Source organism: Thamnophis elegans, chromosome 5, assembly GCF_009769535.1.
Source record: "Thamnophis elegans isolate rThaEle1 chromosome 5, rThaEle1.pri, whole genome shotgun sequence".
Lineage (NCBI taxonomy): Eukaryota > Metazoa > Chordata > Lepidosauria > Squamata > Colubridae > Thamnophis > Thamnophis elegans.
Genome location: NC_045545.1, coordinates 99609950 through 99629766, shown reverse-complemented (window position 1 = coordinate 99629766; position 19817 = coordinate 99609950). Strand labels below are relative to the sequence as shown.

The window sequence follows — 19817 nt, the reverse complement described above, 5'->3', positions numbered from 1 at the left end:
GGCGGGCAGCAGGTGAGTGGATGCCCACCAACAGGGGCTGCCAGGGTGGGCCTGAAATGCCAGGCGCTCTTTAATATTACACGTAGAAGCTGCTTAGAAGGTTTTGCTGTCACTTCTAACTGCTTGACCTTCGTCTTCCCACTTAGAGGTTTGATTGATTGATTGATTGATTGATTGATTACATTTATATGCCGCCCTTTTCCCCGAAGGGGACTCAGGGCGGCTCACAATTCAATCAGGGAAGGGGGTACAGACAGGGGGATAAAAAAGGCAAGACATAACAATACAAAATTTAAAAACACACAACAACCATACCATTCGAGGCGGGGGGCAAAAACTCTGGTGCATTTCTCTTCCAACCCTCATACAGTTTGTAGTGTAGATAGATTTGCAAAAGAAGGGGGGATAAAGGAATGTTCCTGAACTTTGTTTTATGGTTGATCTCATGCTTCCTGTGGAATTGTGGCACGTGCATCGATTCAGGGCATGTTATCTCAGCGGGCAGAGCTTGGATTCATTGAATGAGTTTTACCCAAAAATGTAAATATTGCAGAATATACAGCCTCCTCACGCTGCATAACTAAGCTCCATTTCATGCTGAATAAAGCTAAATTATTCATGATTCTTAAATAGAAAACTATCTTTAGATATATTTTTTTTACTCCAAAAGCATTTTATTTAAATAAATTTGATTTTTTAAAAACCCTTTTATTATTATTATTTTTTAAAAAACATTGATTTTTATCCACCCTGGTTCTTCCATCTTGGCCTTTGGCTTAGCCTGTAGTGTGAAGGGTTCACAAACCACGTTTTTCATGGCTTAATGTGTTAAGCAAACCCAGGCTTGTTCCAGTCTAAATAGATTTTAGATTATTTTTTTTAGATTTTATTTATTATTTATAGGCCGCCCTTTTCCCTGAGGGGACTCAGGGCGACTTACAATTCATGGGAGGGGGTGTGCAAAACAAAACATAAGACAGTACGTGAATAAAAAAATAAACAATAAAACACAACTTTCATTCAACATTCGGGTGGGGCGGATTAAAATCTTTATCCCCAGGCCTGACGGGATAGCCAGATCTTGAGGGCTGCGCGGAAGGTCTGGACGGTGGTGAGGGTGCGAATCTCCACGGGGAGATCATTCCAAAGGGTCGGAGCTACTACTGAGAAGGCTCTCCTCCGCGTAGTCGCCAGTCGGCACTGACTGGCGGATGGAACTCGGAGGAGGCCTAATCTGTGCGATCTTATGGGTCGAAGGGAGGTAATTGGCAGTAGGCGGTCTCTCAAGTACGCAGATCCACTACCATGAAGGGCTTTATGGGTGGTAAGTAGCACCTTGAAGCGCACCCGGAGATCAACAGGTAGCCAGCGCAGCTCGCGGAGGATAGGTGTTATGTGGGTGAACCGAGGTGCGCCCACAATCACTCGCGCGGCCGCATTCTGGACTAGCTGAAGTCGCCGGATGCTCTTCAAGGGCAGCCCCATGTAGAGCACGTTGCAGTATTCCAGCCTGGAGATCACAAGGGCTCGAGTGACTGTTGTGAGGGCCTCCCGATTCAGGTAGGGTCACAACTGGCGCACCAGGCGAACCTGGGCAAATGCCCCCCTGGTCACAGCCGACAGATGATGGTCAAAAGTCAGCTGTGGGTCCAGGAGGACTCCCAAGTTGCGAACCCTATCTGAGGGGTATAGAATTTGACCCCCCAGCCTGAGCGATGGAACACTGGCCAAATTATTGGGAGGGAAACACAACAGCCACTCGGTGTTGTCCGGGTTGAGTACCAGTTTGTTAGCTCTCATCCAGTTCTTAACGGCCTCAAGACCCTGGTTCATCACGTCCACCGCTTCATTGAGTTGGCATGGGGCGGACAGATACAACTGAGTGTCGTCCGCGTATTGGTGGTATTTTATCCCGTGCCTCCGAATGATCTCGCCCAGTGGTTTCATGTAGATGTTAAATAGTAGGGGGGATAAGACCGAACCCTGCGGCACCCCATAAGTTAGGGGCCTAGGGGACGATCTCTGCCCCCCCCAACCAACACCGACTGCGACCTGTCCGAGAGGTAGGAGGAGAGCCACTGCAAAACAGTGCCTCCCACCCCCACCTCCCGCAGTCGTCGCAGAAGGATACCATGGTCGATGGTATCGAAAGCCGCTGAGAGGTCAAGGAGAACCAGGATGGACGCATGGCCTCCATCCCTGGCTCTAGCAGATTAGGCAAATAATTGCAGTGTTGGGAATAATCCTCTCTCTCTCACACACACACACACGGACACAAGATTGGCAGTGCCAACGTGGAACACTTTTGTGAGACTCCTCCATGGGGTCTTTGGGATACCCCCCTCCCCCCCTGCAGCCTTTTCTACCCATTTGCCAGGAGCCCCTCACTCCCTTCCCTCCCGCCGCGCCCCCTCCCCTCTTTGCAGCCAAAGGCAGGCTTCCTAAATCTAACTAATGTTTTTATAACTGCCTTCTGATCCGTTTCTTCACCCACAGCCTGGAGTCGAATGCTTGCAAAATGCCCATTTGTCATCTGCATTTCATTTGGGGGGAAAAAAGAAAGACCCAAGCTGGTTAAAGCCAGCATTTGGGGGCCGGGGTGGGGGGGAATTATTGCTTAAAAGAAATGTGGCTGCATTGATTTCCCACCAATCCTGCCTAACAGTGTCTGTTTCCTACCAGGGGGCCCTAAGCCAGCTGGGATTGCAGAGAGAGAGAGCTAGCTTTAAACCATGGTTTCCCAAATTGGCCACTTCCCAAGCGACGGACTTCCTTTTTTAAAAAATAAGTTTTTATTTCACACACATAAACACATCAACAAGGACAAACACATGACTTAAGACAACAATAAGTTCCATCATGTATCATACAGCAGTTCCGTATGGGTTTCTTTGCAGTTAGTGTTTTCCCTTTCTATAATTAGCTATTTATAACCAAATATTGTTTTATCTATAACAGTGTTTCTCAACCTTGGCAACTTGAAGATGTCCGGACTTCAACTCCCAGAATTCCCCAGCCAGCATTCGCTGGCTGGGGAATTCTGGGAGTTGAAGTCCGGACATCTTCAAGTTGCCAAGGTTGAGAAACACTGATCTATAATGTGCTATATCCCTTGTTAAAATGTTTTTATTTTCCATTTTGTCATTTTCATACAGTCACATATATACTGTGCATAGCCGGGGCCATACAACATTAAACAATAATCACAGCAATTCCTCTTGTCAACAATACCCCCCCAAAAATAGAAACCCAATATACCTCTTCCACTCTCCATACACCTCTTTCTTCCGCCCCCCCTCCAACTTTCCATCTTCTATAATGTGCTATATATACATACAATTCCAGGTAAACATTCACATGGTTATTCTTTTTCTTTGCCAATCTTATACTGTTGTTATTCCCTTTTAAGAGATGATAAGAGTACAGTTTGGGTTGTATTATTTACCATCCCAAGCATCTATTATGACATCACCTTATTTTCTTTCCTTTTCTCTCTCCCTTCCTTCTCTACTTCCTTCCTACCTCCTCTCCTTCCCCTTCTTTCTTCCCTTACCTCTCTCCTTCTCCAAGTAGCAGAATTCCCGAGGTAGCAGTGCCGGCTTAGGAATTATGGGAATGGAAGTCTTACAGTAGCCAAGGTTGGAGACTTTGGCTCTCGTAGTTAAGGCTAGAAATCGGGAGGCGGCGAGTTCAAATCCCACCTTAGCCATGAAACCATCGACGCGGCAACAGAAGAAAATGTTTGTGGCCCAGGGTTTGAGCTGAGGGGGGGTCCTTGCTTGTTTTCTTGCAAAACGTTTCGTGACCCCGCTAGGTAACGTCATCAAGCCTAGAAGGAAGAAGACACAAGACCAATTCGCCTCCCTTCGCACTGAGGCTGTTCCCTAGTTGGGTCGTGAAAGGTCTGCAAGAAAACAGCCATGCCCAGAGAGCACCGAGGACCCCGCCTTCCTCCCCCTCCCTCCTCCTGGGGAATTCTGGGAGTTGAAGTCCACACATCTTAAAGCTTCCAAGGTTGAGAATCCCTGCTGTAGAGTGAGGGGTTTGTTTTTTTTTGGGGGGGGGGCAATGGTTTTGCTGCACAGCCGACATCGCACACATGCGCAAATGAAGCTTTAAGTGGTCACCTGCCACTTGGGCCTCCCTGCTCCCAACAGGCCCCAGCCCGGTACCTGTCCTAGGCCTGGGGCTCGAGGACCCCTGCTTTAAGGGCAGGCAGACCCCACTTGGGGAATAGGGTGGGGGGTTCCTGCAGTCTGGCCAAGCAAGGGTGCCGTTATCTGGTTCTTGGATGGTGTAAATGGCTGAGGCTGGGATGTTCAGCTGCCTCTTTCCTCCTCCTCCTCCTCCTCCTCTTCCTCCTCCTCGGGTCAAGCGCCAGAAGGCAAGGCAGGTCATCGGCCCCCTTTTTCTGCCCATCCCCATCCCCTCTGCAGAGGTCCTCCTCTGCTCAGCCCTTGGTGGCCCTGGTGCTCTTCTTGGCCTGCAGGCATTTCAATACTCAACTAGGGAACATTATCAGTTTTAGGACTGATGGTGATACCTAGCTGGGTCATGAAACGTCTGCAAGAAAACAGCCAAGCTCAGAGAGCAACAAGGACCTCACAGTCGTCGTCCTCCTCCTCCTCTTCCTCCTCCTCCTCCTCCTCCTCCTCCTCCTCCTCCTCTCTTCATACCCCACTTCTTCTACCCCTGATGGTGTTACCTAGTTGGGTCATGAAACGTCTGCAAGAAAACAGCCAAGCTCAGAGAGCACCAAGGACCTCACAGTCCTCCTCCTCCCCCATTCTGCACACCTCACTTCTTTCTAGGACTGATGGCGTTCCCTAGCTGGGTCATGAAACGTCTGCAAGAAGCCCACCAGGCTCAGGGAGCACCGTTTAATCCCGAGCACTAAATATTTTCTTCTATTGATATGTATTTTTTTTTCTTTTTCGTTTCTAATCCCGAGGGAAAACATTCATTTTTCACCTTTCATTGTTTCTTCGGGGTTTTCCTTTTCTTTTGTCTTTTGGGCAGGGGGCTTTTGCCATTATTGATCGCCCTCTCATTTAATTCTAAGTACTCCTGATGTAATTTGCATACGGCAGGGAAGAAATTATGAAAGGTGATACTGTGCCGTATTTCATCAGCCTGACTTTTCTCCCCCCCAGCCCTTTGGATGGGAAAGGGAAATTGATTCTCCTCATCCTTTTTCCTACCCTCTTTGGGAATGAGAGGCTCCTGCAGGGAGGGGGGCTACTTGTGGTGGGTGTGGAGGGGAGGGGTTGCAATTATCCAGGCCTCTTCCAAGTCTTTCTGGCCTCATGTTGGCCCTCTCCTAGCATTGGGGGTGGGTGGGGAAGGGGGAAGAGGAACAGGGGCCTTCCTCCGCCTGGGCTTCCTGGCCCTGGACTCCCTCTCGAAGCTGCTGCTCCCCGGAAATTGGGCATTGGTTTATTGGAGGGCATCCGATTCTGTGGCCACCGGCTGGGATTTGCTGTTTCTGCAGGACGGGGCTTGGAGGGAGACTCCGGGTTCAGTTGAGGGAGGCGTAGGGCTTCTGATGGGTTTGCAATCCCTTCTAGCATTGATGACGTTACTTTGCTGGGTCGTGAAATGTCTGCGAGAAAACAGCCCTCAGAGAGAACAGAGGACCCCCACAGTTGTCGTCCTCCTCCTCCTCCTCCTCCTCTTCATTTTTCTCTTCCTCCCCTCCTCCCCATCCTCTTCTTCCTTTTTCTCTTTCTCCTCCTCTTCCTCCTCTTCTTCCTTTTTCTCTTTCTCCTCCTCCTCTTCATTTTTCTCTTCCCTCTCTCCTCCCCCCTCCTCTTCTTCCTTTCTCTCTTTTTCCTCCTCTTCATTTTTCTCTTCCTTCTCTCCCCCTCCCCCTCTTCTTCCTTTCTCTCTCTCTTCTCCTCCCCCTCTTCTTCATTTTTCTCTTCCTTCTCTTCTCCCCTCCCCCCTCTTCTTTCTTTTTCTCTTCCTCCCCCTCCTCCTCCTCTTCCTTCTCTGCCTCCTCTTCCTCCTCTTCCTCCTCCTCTTCCTCACAAACCTAACTCCCTTCTAGCCCTGATAATGTTATCTAGTTGGGTCCTGAAATGTCTGCAAAAAAACAGCCATCCTCAGAGGACAGCAAGGACCCCACAGTCCTCATCCTCTTCCTCCTCCCCTCCTCCTCCTCCTCCTCCTCCTCTTCTCCTCCACTCCACCCCCATCTCCCTTCTAGCTCTGATGATGTTACCTAGTTGGGGGAATTGAACTTTCACAGGAAAACAGCCAAGCTCAGCACCAAAGTGACCCCCCCCCCAATTCAGCCCTGACACTTCAGCCTCCCCCCTTCTCTCCACAGTTGTCTTTTCTTCCTGCTCTCTCTTCTCCAAGCGTTTCACCTGGGCTCGGGTCTTCGTTGGGTGCCAGCCTTGGCTCTAAATTCAGCCCTGAGGAGGGAGGGAGGGAGGGAAACACACTAGCCATGCCTGCCCCACCTGGTGCTGCCTGGAGGGTGCAAGAACCCATCAGCCCCGGCAGGTGGCCTGAGCCAAGGGGTAAAGGTTGCAGCTACCTTGACCGGAAGTGCTCCACCCGGTCTTCCCAGGTCTGCTTTCCGGTGATGATATCCAGGGACGGAGGGCTCAGAGACCCCCTGGCTGCTTCAGGGGTTTCTCTCCCAGGATCCAGTCGGTCACCAGGACCAGGGGCCAATCAGGATAGAGCTGGAAGGGACCTTGGAGGTCTTCTAGTTCAACCCCTGCTCAAGCAGGAGACCTTATACCACCCCAGACAAAGGGCAGTCCAGGCTCTTCTTGAAAACCTCCAGTGATGGAGCAACCACAACTTCTGGTGGCAAGCTGTCCCACTGGCTAATTGTCTTCACTGTTAGGAAGTTTCTCCTTAATTCCAAGTTGCTTCTTTCCTAGATTAGTTTCCACCCATCGCTTCTTCTCCTGCCTTCTGGTGCTTTGGAGAATTGACTCCCTCTTCTTTGGGGCAGCCCCTCAAATACTGGAAGACTGCTATCCTGTCTCTCCTGGTCCTTCTGTTCACTAGACTAGCCAGGCCCAGTTCCTGCAAACGTTCATCATCTGTTTTAGCCTCCAGTCTGTTCATCATCCTGGTTGCTCATCTCTGTACTCTTTCCAGAGTCTCCACATCTTTTTTATAATGTGGGTGACCAAAACTGGATTCACTACTCTAGGTGTGGCCTTACTAAGGCCTTATAAAGTGGTATTAATCCTTCCATCAAGTGATCTTGATTCTGTCCCTCTGTTGACCCCTGCCTTCTCTGTGGCACCCCCTGAGATATTGGAAGGCTGCTTCCATGTCATTAAACTAGCCATGTCCAATTCCTGCAATCATTCTTCATAAGTTGCAGCCTCCGCTCCCCTAATCTCTCCGAAATTTGGGGGTGGGGTGGGTGGGTGTCCAGGGCTTCTAAACATGAGCATTTCAGGCCCTCCTGGCTGCTGGTGCTGGAGCTTCTCCACCTCGTCTCTTTTGCAAAGCTAGCAAATGGGGGAATTCTAGCGTTGCCCTCCTTAAATCCAGTCTTTTGCTGGGTGGGTGGGTGGGTGGGTGGGTGGGCGTCTTCTGCCCCTCACTCACCCTTCCAAGCTTTTCTGAAGAGGCAAAACGTTTTCTTCTCCAATCAAAGAGAATATTAGTGGTTCGGCGTGGAATGATGGGCTCCTGGGTGCTCTATGAGCTGGCTGGATTTCTTGCAGGCGTTTCATGACCCAACTAGGGAACATCATCAGTGCTTGAAGGGAGGGGGGCTTATGAAAAGAAGGAGGAGGACTGTGGGGTCCTTGGTGCTTTCTAGTGCTTGTTTATTTATATTTTGTATTTTTTAACCGCCCAACTTCCTCAGAGAGAAAGAGGCTCTGGGGGTTTCCTGAAGGCCTCTCATGACCCAACTAGGGAACATCATCAGTGCTGGAAAGGAATGGGGATAGTGGAGAGGAGGAGGAGGATTGTGGGGTGCTGGGAGCTCTCTGAGCTTTGATGTTTCCTTGCAGACGTACCCAAACTAGGGAGCATCATCAGTGCCCCCCACCTAGTTCGGGCCATCGGAACCCATGCAAGAAAGCAGCCTGGTTGAAAAAGCACCCTGGACCCTCCTCATCTTCCCCTCTATTTTTTGAGTTCTGGAAACGAATTGGGCACCTTCTTTCCTTGCCTCCCACCAAGGATTCCCCCCTCCCGGGCTCATCTCCTCTGGGAAAATGCCAGTGAAGTTCCCTGCCAGCAGGCCAGCATCTTTAACAGATGAACGGAGTTGGGAGGGACCTTGGAGGTCATCTAGTCCAACCCCCCTCCAAGCAGGAGACCCTACATCATTTCTGACCGATGGCATCCAGTCTCTTCCTGAAAGCCTCCAGGGACGAAGCTCCTTCATCTTAATTTCCCGTTTTCCAAACTTGCACGGGGCAACGGTGGATTCCTCCTTTTCAGAAGGAACTGACCCCATCTGGGAGTGGGGAGGCCGTCTTCGCCCAGGGGGGATCCCCACAGATCCAAAAGGGTCCCTTGGAGAGATCAGACCCTGTTTGCGACTCGGAGCTGCTTCCCGAGGGCTTCCAAATTGCTCCCTAATAAGTGGCTCTCTCTGATGGCTGCAGATTTTGGCTGCTGGCATCCAGAGAGTTTTTTCCCCTCTGCCTTTCATCCTCCCCGCGACGCACGGCTTCCCAGCACCATAGTAACCAGGTTTATTATTTGCCTTTTTGCAGCTGGCATCTTCTTAAATAAGATTAAGCCGAGTGCGTTAATTCCCGCCCAAGTTACTTTTCCTGCTCTCCTCCCCGGATTCAGCCCCGCTGCGTTCGGCTGATGAGGATGGAGTTTACCCGAGCTTGCAAACTCAATTTTTACTTTTATTTTTTTTACTTTTGTGCTGGAAGGAGCTGCTTAAAAGGAGCCTTTTGGAGGCAATCCAGCAAAGGACCCCCCCCCCCTCCCTGGACCCCTTATCTATTTATGGCACGGCTTGTAAATCACCTTTCCATCCCCTCAAGGGGGGGGGGAGAATATATATACACCGTTGCCGATATATATGCAAATCACGAAGGGAGGAAGCTATTTTTAAAATATTCAGGATGCAAAGTGGGGCTGGGGGGGAAACCGTCCGAAGCCAGCTTGCCTTCACGGTCCACATTGGCAAGAGGTGGGGGTGGGTGTCCAGCAAGGGAGGGGGCCAGGTTGTAGAGTAGTGGAGTAGAATAACCTTAGGGTCACTTTGAATGGACGCTGATCGGCATCCATTAAAATGACGTTTTGTCATGTCCAGCTTAGGAGTGAAAATGTTGGGCTTAATTATGGTCATAACTCAGGGACTTCTGGTAAGGTCATTGAATTTAGGCTGTCCTCAACTTATGACTGATCGCTTAGTGACCCTATTGTGAAGTTCCAACAGGCGTCTTTTCAAGGACACGTAAGGATATAGAAGGCCACAGAAGGTCATCTAAGGACATAACAGTCAAATGAGGACCCAGATTTTGGGGGCCAGAGGCTGACTCTGGAAACCGCTTAGAGGAGGCTGTATTAGCCGTGTAAAGCGGTATATAAGTCTAAGGGCTATTGCTATTTTCCTTCCTTCCCTCCCTCCCTCCCTCCCTCCCTCCCTCCTTCCTTCCTTCCTTCTTTCCTTTCTTCCCTCCCTCCTTCCTTCCTTCCTTCCTTTCTTCCCTCCCTCCTTCCTTCCTTCCTTTTATCCATTCATCTATCCATCCACCCATGATGCCCAGTGGCTAGAATGCACTATTGCAGGCTAACTCTGCCGACTGCCAGCAGTTCGATTTTGATAGCCTTCCGTCCTTCCGAGGTGGGTAAAACGAGGACCCAGATTGTTGGGGGCAAATACGCTGACTCTGTAAACCACTTAGGGAGGGCTGGAAAGCACGGTGGAGTGGTATATAAATCTGTTGCTATTGACATAAGGACATATAAGGGCACAAACGGACGCTTATCCAAGGCGTGTAAGTCTCCCCTTGGAGATGGGGGGGGGGAATGGTTGTCTGGAGCTCCTTTGGGGGCTGAATGGCTCTCGGCCCTGTGTCCCCCCCCCCCCTCTGGCCCAGCGTGGCATGAGATCATCCACCGCTCAGCTCAGGGGGTGGAGGTCCATTGCTCTCAATGGGACGATGGAAGGAGATGGGGGGACTGCGTGAAGTTTAGGAGTGGGGGGGATGAGAGAGGGGCTGCTTCCTTTCCCCATGGGGGTCTCATTGGGTCCCTGAGAGTCGAAGTGGGGGTGGGTGGGGGTGGGTGAGTCAATTGTTCCCTGCCTTCTTTTTTAAATCCCCTTTTCAAAACCCAACAGAAAAAGGAGAGAGAGAGAGAGAGGGAGGGAGGGAGGGAGAGAGACCAAAGACAATTAGAACAAAGATCCCACTTTTCTGTGAGATGAAGGTGGATCTCTGGGCTGCACAGTTTTAAATGGGGTTTTCTGGCATTGTTTTTTTTTTGTTACGGCGTTTATTTTTGGTACTTGGCAAGGAGAAGGGAGGGAAGGAAAGAAAGATATGAAGGAAGGGGTAGAACAGATGGGCAGAAGGAAGGAAATGGGGTAAGGAAGGGAAAGAAGAAAGGAAAGAAGGGAGGAAGGAAAGATATAAAACAGAAGGAAGGGATAGAAAGAAGGGGAAGAAGGGAAGGAATAGAACAGATGGAAAGGAGGCAGGCGGGAAGGAAGGAATGAAAAAAGGGAAGGAAGGACTAGAACAGATGGAAGGGATGGAGGGAAGAGATGGACGGAAAGAAGGCAGGCAGGAGGAGAATGGATGGAAGGAAGGAAGGAAACAAAGGAGGAAAAGGAAGGACTAGAACAGATGGAAGGGAGAGAAGAGATGGACAGAAAGAAGGCAGGGAGGAAGAGGACGGAGGGATGGAAAGGAATCTCGGAATCTCTTTTGTCTTGGCCTGGGGATTCTCTGGTGTTGGGGAGCCAATGGGGTGAGGGGGGGGCAGCCTCAATGCTTAAACTCTTTCCTAATGGGCCCTAAGGACTCTCTCATTGCAGATAGGAAGGGCCAGATCCCAGCTGAGGCCCAGGCTGGCTGCCCTTGCCCATCAAGGCCTGGGGGTGAGTGGGTGGGGGGCTTGGAGGAACCGGGCTGGCCCTGGAGGGTTGAGGGGGGGCCTTTAGTTTCACCAGGGTTGTGGTGGTGAGGTGGGCTCCTCTGTGCTCCGCTGTTCTGTGTCTCCCCAAACTCTGTGCCCCCCCCACCCTCACCAAGCCCTTCATGGCAGCTGTTGTCTCCCTGCCTTCTCAGTTAAAAAAAAAAACCCAGGACAGGAAGAGAAGCCCCCGCTGGGGGTCTCCCTGGCCCAGAAGGGCCCCCCCAAAGCCAATCTTTACCACCCTTGAGACACTTGTCTAAGGGGCCATTTGAAGCCTGCAAAAGTTTAATTAATAATAATAAGATTTGTATGCCGCCCACTCCCTTGGGACTTTCTCTCTGCTTTGGGGAGGGGGCACACACGTTCTTTCTGCCGACCTCCCCCTCCCCTTAATTGGTGGGGGGAGAAAAGCCAACCACATTCTCCTGCCTCTGCCCACATTGGCTGGCAAAACCCTCCGTCCCTCCATGAATGAAGGAGACCCTGGGTGCTCCCAGGAGGCTCTTTCCGGAAGGAACAGCAGCTGAAGGGACTCAGGGGGAAGCTGAGAGTAGGGGACGCTCCCCCCATCTCACCTGGGGGGGACCCTTCTTCTTCTGAGTGGAGTTTTGCTTGCGGGGCTGGGGCACAGAGGCCTTTTGGGCCTTGGAGGCCAAGTTGCTGCCCTGGCAAAGGAAGGAAGGAAGGAAGGAAGGGGAAAATAGGAAAAAGGAAAAGAGAATGGAAGGAAGGAGAGAGGGAGGGAGGAAAGGAAGAAAGGAAAGAGTAAAAGAAAGGAAAAGTGGGAAATAAGGGGAAAAAAGGGAAGGGAAAGGAGGGAGAGAAGTAGGAAGAAGGGAAAAGAGAAAGTTAAAGGAAGGGCAAGGAGGGAGGGAGGAAAGAAAAGAAAGTAGAAGAGGAAAAGGGAGGAAGGAAAAGTAAGAAGGGAAAGAGAAAGGGAAGGAAAAAATGGAGGAAGGAAAAGAGAGAAGGGAAAGGGAAAGGGAAGGAAGAAAGGAAAGAAGGAAAAGAAAGAAGGGAAAGGGAAAGGGAAGGAGGAAGGAAGAAAGGAAAAGAAGAAGGAGAAGAAAGAGAAAGGGACTCCTATGTGGGACCTATTGCAGACAGCTCTTTTCCCATCTGGGAGGGGGGTAGGGTGGCCCCCTGCCCCTCCGGCATTTCTGGCCTCCCCCTGGCACAGATGGGCGGGGCCCCTGGACTCCCCCCCACCCCAAGGCAAATCCCCCCTCCCTCCCTCTTGCTGCCAGGGGTCCCTCCAGCCCAGCCTTGGCTCCCAGCCCTGGGGCTGCTCTTCCTTGGGGGCCCGCGAGGAGTGGGCCGGGGTCTCACCTTCCTCCGCTGACTGGACGTTTCCTTCTCCCAAGCCCAACAGGGGCACCAAACGGACCCGGGAGGACGAGGACGAGGAGCCGAAGCCGCGGCACAAGCCAGCCGGCACTCGGGAGCGGGCCCGTTACCGGGAGGAAGAGCCTCCGGCGGCCGAGGACTCCGAGGATGACAAGAAGAAGCTTCTGCACATCTTTGAACGAGGCGAGGAGGAGGAGGAAGAGGTGAGGGTCTCTTCCGCCCCCCCCCTCTTTTTCTTTTACAAAGTTTTATTTCTCTTTCTCATCTCTACCTTCACAAATAGACATCCTCCTATTAATATTTATCTTTTAACATTTATCACAATCTTATTTAAAAATGCAACCGGGGTTTCTTTCCTGCCACCCCGCACATCCCTCTTACTTTACAACAACCCTCCTCCTTCTTTCCTCCTCCCAACCTCCCTTCTCTACCTGCTTCTTTCCTCCTTTCCTTCTTCTCTTCCCCTCCCTCTCCCCCACTTCCCCTCTCTCCTTCTTCTTCTCCTTCCCTCCTTCCCTCTCTCCTACTCTAGTAGGTACAGCCCCACTCAGATTGAGTGCATGGTGCGTTGTTTTTAAATTGTTTCTCTTTTTTTTCCTATTTTTAAATTGATTTTCTTTTTCTATTTTTAACCCCTTATTTTAATCTTGTTCTGTAAGCCGCCCGGAGTCCTACGGGATCGGGCGGCATATAAATTTATTAAAAGTTAAAGTTAAAAGTTAAAGTTACTCCTACTAGCCCTCCTTTACTTCCTCTCCTGTTCCCTTCTTTTCCCTCCTCTTCCTCCCTCCTTCCATTGATGCATTTACTTATTCTCTTCTTCACTCAGGCCCTCCTCCCTCAAAGGCAGCGCTTTGGGGAGGGGGTGTCTCCCCCCCCCGAACTGCAGAAGACATGGCTTCTCCTGTATTTGGACAGGAGGAGGAGAAAGTCTTAGCACTGGGATCCCCAACCTTTGCCCCCTTGACCATTCGTGGTCTTCAACCTGTGGACTTCAACTCCCAGAATTCCAGTTCTGGGAGTTGAAAGTCCAGAAGTCCCCGAGGGGTCGAGGTTGGAGACCCCTGTCACAGAACATAGAATCCTAAGGCTGGAAGGGGCCTTGGGGGCCTTCTAGTCCAACCCCCTGCCCAAGGCGGGAATCCTTACGCCATCCCAAGTGAAGCCTAGGGTCGGCTTTGAGAAATGACACCTTGAGGTCATCTGTGCTATCCGATGTTCACACAGGCGTGGGAAACAGGAGCATCTCCCATCACGGTGTTACTTCTCCCAGGGTGACAATTCACAGTATTCACGTTATTGTTGTTCCTTGAAAAAAGAAGCAAAATTTAATTATTGGTTTGCTTTATTATTTATCAAACGAGTGTATACAACTCCCACGTAAGCGGCTGCAGGTAGCTTCCCATTGCAAAAAATAAATAAAAATTAAAAATCCTTTAAAAACACATTGCAAACCCCCCCCCCATCTCACCTCCTCCCTGTAGCAGCAACAACACAAATTAGGCAGCAACATTTGCAACGTTTTTAAACGCATAAATAAATAACCTCTCAAGAGCCGAGGTGGCGCAGTGGTTAAATGCAGCACTGCAGGCTACTTCAGCTGACTGTTATCTGCAGTTCAGCGGTTCAAATCTCACCGGCTCAAAGGTTGACTCAGCCTTCCATCCTTCCGAGGTGGGTGAAATGAGGACCCGGATTGTTGTTGGGGGAGATATGCTGACTCTGTAAACCGCTTAGAGAGGGCTGAAAGCCCTATGAAGCGGTATATAATAGCAATAGCAATAGCAGTTAGACTTATATACCGCTTCGTAGGGCTTTCAGCCCTCTCTAAGGGGTTTACAGAGTCAGCATATCGCCCCCAACAACAATCCGGGTCCTCATTTGACCCACCTCGGAAGGATGGAAGGCTGAGTCAACCCTGAGCCGGTGAGATTTGAACCGCTGAACTGCAGAACTGCAGTCAGCTGAAGTAGCCTGCAGTGCTGCATTTAACCACTGCGCCACCTCGGCTCTAAAGGTGTTGGGCCACCTTTAGCGGGAAGACGGCCCCGATGCCACGGAGGGGGCCTGTTCAAAGTGGGTCTGTGGGTGCCGGTGGGGAGGGGGGGCTGTGCTCTGTGTCCTTAAACGGGGCTTTTCGTTGGCCAGGAGGAACCTCTGGACGAAAGCTCCGTGAAGAAGATGATCCTGACCTTTGAGAAGAGGTCTTACAAGAACCAGGAGCTCCGCATCAAATTCCCAGACAACCCAGAGAAGTAAGTTGGGTTTGGGGGGGGGGGGGTGTTCCGCCTGTTTCTCTAGCTCCGAAAGGCGCCCAGGAGGCGCCTCTTCACTCCATCAGAAGGGAGGTGGAGGTTCTCGGGAAGTCTGGAGAGATTCTCCATCATCCAAGGTCCCAGTTGTCCCAAAGGGTTTTTTTGTTTCCAAGAGGCCACTGGACTTCCTGGTTTTTTCTTTTGAAGACATTTCTCTTCTCATCCAAGAAGCTTCTTCAGCTCTGACCGGATGGAGGGGAAGGGAAGGATTGATACTCCTGGCAGACAAAGCTGGTCATCTGCATCCTTTGAGAGGGTCATTGGGTGACTCTGGCTGGCTTACGCTTCGAAAATTATAAAGCAATTTAAAAAGATGGAAACGATAGCATCTACAAAGTAAATAAACCTCGGCTTACAACCCCAAGCAGGCCCAAAATTCCTGTTGCTAAGCCAGCATTAGTTAAGAAGTGAATTTTACTTCCTCTTACGACCTTCCGTGACACGGTCGTTAAGTGAATCGCTGCAGTTGTTAAATCGGTAACACGGTCGTTAAGTGAATCTTACTTCCCCGTCGACTTTGCTTCTTAGGAGATCACATGACCCCCAGGAAACCATGACTGTTGTAATTTATGAATCAGTTGCCAAGGGTCCCGATTTTGATTCGGGCAATTCGGGGCTGCTTGTCCCAAAGGGGCTTTTCCCAAAAAATAAACCAGGAAGTCCAGTTGTCTCCTGAAAAAGCTCCTTTGGGACACCCGTGACCTGGAGGACGGAGAATCTCGCCAGACTTTTCCAAAAGGCGACTGGACTTTCTTGGGTGTTTTCTCCTCCAGGAAGCTTCTAACTTGGAAGTTCTTGGATGAGAAGCAAAATGTTTTCAAGGGGGAAAAAACCCCCAAGAAAGTCCAGTTTGTTAAAATATTCATGACTGGGAGAGAACATGGGAACAAGGTCAGCCAATGAATCGGCATAGCAACTAAGTCAGCCAAGGGGAGCTTAAACAGATTGGAGTCTGTGCTGAGAATCGAAACTGAAACTTAAGCAGTCTGCTGCTCTGAGAAGTAAACTTAGCAGTCTGTCTGGGCTCGTCTGCTGAAATGAAGCCAACCGCTTATGTTTGCCTGTAGCTCTCCTGCCTTGTGTTTCCTTGGAAGAGCCACATGTTGGTATTGTACATTTAGTCACCTATTCTTAAACTTCTATTAAAGAAGTTAGTATGTCAGTATGGAATTTATGGTACAAATGGCTAGAGGAGAGATGCAAAGAACAAGAAAGCAATAAAGGGGGGAATAAAAGATGAAGAGATAATAAAATAAGCACAAAACCGCAGAATGAACAAGCGGGGAAAGATTGCAACGGAGACTCTTTGTAATATAGTACGGAATAAGAAATATAAGAGAAATATATGTGTGTAGAAGGATATAAGAGGTATTGTATGGAATTAATAGGAGTAGATGAAAGATATGTAAAAACGGACCTACATATTGTTGTGACTCAGCAGAAGCTTGCTGTGAGTTGCGTCGGGATGCAGGAATAATGAGCAGCTGTTGCTCATTAGGGTCGTCTTCTGCAGATAAAAGACGGATGGTGCCACACCTTAGTTGCAGAAGTCAACGTCGTTCGTGGTTCAGCGTGGTTTGTTCGTGAGTTCAGTTTCGTGATTTAAAGAGGCACTTGGATAAGTGGTTTTGCTTTCTGTCAACCTGGTTTGCTGTAAGAGTTTTTGTTTTGCATTTGCTGTGTAACTTTTTGCCAGAGACTTTATCTACGTTTATTTTTGAGTTGGCAGCCAGCTTGAGCCAGGACTGATAAAGACATTCTTTTACAAGCCTTCTCTGACTGTCGCGTGTGTAATAGCAAAGAGGGCGGGGGGTCAGAACACATATAGATATATAAAGGTATATATGTACGGATAAAAGGAGTATAATGGATATTTAAAGGTGTAGAAATGTTGCAAAGATGCTATGAATGTTTATTAAAAAATTTAAAAAAATAAAGGAAGTGAATGAATCCAGCTGCATCAGTTATCTGTCTCTGCTTCTGGAGCTGAATTTATGCCACAAACTCTGCCACAGTTGCCTTTTGGGAAAAAGCATCTTTGGGACAAGCAGCCAGATTTGATCTCGGAAGGAGAGAGGGGATCTTTTGCACCCTGCTGAAACTTTTGCCCCCCCCTCTCTCCGTAGATTCATGGAGTCCGAGCTGGACCTGAACGACATCATCCAGGAGATGCACGTGGTGGCCACCATGCCGGACCTCTACCACCTCCTGGTGGAACTCAACGCCGTGCACTCGCTCCTCGGGCTGCTGGGGCATGACAACACCGATATCCTTCTTGAGGGGGGGGGCGGCAGGGGATCAGCGGTCACTCTTGCGTTCGTTTGGGCTGAGCGATCAGGTCTTGGGCTGGATGGGGTAATAGCAATAGCAATAGCAGTTAGACTTCTATACCGCTTCATAGGGCGTTCAGCCCTCTCTAAGCGGTTTACAGAGTCAGCATATCGCCCCAACAACAATCTGGGTCCTCATTTCACCCACCTCGGAAGGATGGAAGGCTGAGTCAACCCTGAGCCGGTGAGATTTGAACCGCTGAACTGCTGATCTAGCAGTAGCCTGCAGTGCTGCATTTAACCACTGCGCCACCTTGGCTCATAGTAGACTTATATACCGCTTCATAGGCCTTCCAGGCCTCTCTAAGCGGTTTACAGAGAGTCAGCATATTGCCCCCAACAATCCGGGTCCTCATTTCACCCACCTCGGAAGGATGGAAGGCTGAGTCAACCCTGAGCCGGTGAGATTTGAACCGCTGACCTGCTGATCTAGCAGTAGCCTGTAGTGCTGCATTTAACCACTGCGCCACCTTGGCTCTTTGGGACAAGCAGCCAGTGTCAACCGGCTGCCTCAAAAGGAGGCTCCAGAGCTTCACCTTGGGGGAAACGGAGACTACAGCACTGGAGACTGCAGCACCGCCAGGTAGAGGCATGTCAATCAGCGCTGCTGATGGGCGTATTGGGTGGGAGGGGAGGGAGGCTGGCTGAGAAACCCTTCCCCCTCACTTCCCTTAGCCCCCTTGGGAAGGTTTTGTCTCCTTCAGTAAATTAGGACCCTTCCTTCCTTCCTTCCTTCCTTCCTTCTTCTATCTATATCTGTTATCATCTGTCTATCTATCTATATCTATCTATCTATCTATCTATCTATCTATCTATCTATCTATCTATCTATCTATCTATCTATCTGTATCTCTACGGTTATCCATTCAGTCATCCATCCATCCATCCATCCATCTATCTACCTATCTATCATCTGTTTACCTATATCATTCTCTAGCTTTATCTTTCTAACTATCATCTGTTTATCTCTGTCTCTATCATAATATCTTTCATCTGTCTATCTTTTATCTCTATACCTACCTACCTACCTACCTTTCTACCATCCATCTATCTAAAGATGTGGAGACTCTAGAAAGAGTGTAGAGAAGAGCAAGAAAGAGGATTAGGGGACTGGAGGACAAAACATAGGAAGAACGGTTGCAGGAAATGGGAATGTCTAGTTTAATAGAAAGAAGGACTAGGGGAGACATGATAGCAGTCATCCAATATCTCAGGGGTTGCCATGAAGAAGAGGGAGTCAAGCTATTCTCCAAAGCACCTGAGGGCAGAGCAAGAAGCAATGGGTGGAAACTAATCAAGGAGAGAAGCAACTTAGAACTGAGGATAATTTTCCTGACAGTTAGAACAATTAACCAGTGGAACAGAAGTTGCCTCCAGAAGTTGTGAAAGCCCCAACACTGGAAGTCTTTAAGAAGATGTTGGCTAGCCATTTGTCTGAAATGGTATAGGGTTTCCTGCCTAGGTAGGGGGTTGGACTAGAAGACCTCCAAGGTCCCTTCCAACTCTGCTATTGTATTATATAGTATTGTATCTATCTGGCTATCTATATTTATATCTATGATTATCTATCTATTCGTCTGTCTGTCTGTCTATATCTATCTATCTATCTATCTATCTATCTCTACAGTATCTATCTATCTATCTATCTATCTATCTATCTATCTATCTATCTATCTATCATCTATCTCAGGGGTATCCAAACTCGACAACTGTAAGCTATGCTGGTTAGGGAATTCTTTGAGTTGACGTCCACAAGTCTTACCCTATATCCTTACCTATACCGGAATGGCATCTTCAAATGCCAAGGTTAAGCATCCTTGCCCTATACCACTCCGGACAAGTGGCTGCCCAGTCTCTTCTTAGAAGCCTCCAGTGGTGAAGCATCCTCACCTTCTGAAGAGAAGCCATTCCACCGGTTAATTGTTCTCACTGTCAGGAAATTTCTCCTTCGTCCTAGATGGGTTTGGTAAATGTGAAGAAACGTGAGAAAGGATGAATAGAACAGCCGGGAGGCTGGGGAATTCTGGGAGCCAAAGTCCACAGGTCTTACATTTGCCAGGGCTGGAGACCCTGCTCTGTCAGGTTAGCAGGCCGGGGTTTTTTCCTGCACCTGATTCCCAAGAGGGTCATCAGGGCAGCCTTCACCTGCCATGTTAGCAGGCCACTGGGAGTTCTTTCTGTCTGTGCTCTTGAGTTGAGCTGGGTTTGCGGAGAAGAGAAGTGAAAAGGCTTTGTGAAAATCGCCTGCGAGGCTGCCCTGGACATCTGACAAATTTCCCACACACCTTCCGCCTGATGTCAGCCTGTTGCCTCTCCTAGTTACTGACAAGTAACCGTTGAAAAACTCTGTTTAGAAACGTTATCTTGGCCAGGAAGGAAGACAGGCGAGATGAGAAGGCAGAATAATAGCAATAATAATAATAAAAAAGATATAAGAACCAGATCTCAGGTGTCCTTTGAGAACAAAAAAGAAAAGGAATTTTTTCCCCCTGGTTTGGCTTCTTGGAAGATGCTTGCGTGGTGTCCCAAGGGGGCTTTCTCTCCCAGCAGTAATTGGACCTGGTTGATTTTTCTTGAAGGTGTGTCATTGCTCATCCAAGAATATAGCAATAGCAATAGCAGTAGACTTATATACCGCTTCATAGGGCTTTCAGCCCTCTCTAAGCGGTTTACAGAGAGTCAGCATATTGCCCCCAACAATCCGGGTCCTCATTTTACCCACCTC

General features: G+C 49.4%; 2 protein-coding genes across 2 annotated transcripts in view; both read left to right on the top strand.

Annotated features, from left to right (window-relative positions):
- The window catches only part of RPRD1B (regulation of nuclear pre-mRNA domain containing 1B), a 311941-nt gene that overhangs the window by 59885 nt on the left and 232239 nt on the right, over nucleotides 1–19817 (top strand). The window lies entirely within an intron of this gene.
- The window catches only part of CTNNBL1 (catenin beta like 1), a 44036-nt gene that overhangs the window by 7586 nt on the left and 16633 nt on the right, over nucleotides 1–19817 (top strand). The window contains exons 2-4 of the mRNA XM_032217916.1: nucleotides 12465–12650; nucleotides 14596–14702; nucleotides 16889–17028. Of these exons, the coding sequence (XP_032073807.1) occupies nucleotides 12465–12650; nucleotides 14596–14702; nucleotides 16889–17028 (433 nt within the window). The remainder of the gene's footprint in view (nucleotides 1–12464; nucleotides 12651–14595; nucleotides 14703–16888; nucleotides 17029–19817) is intronic.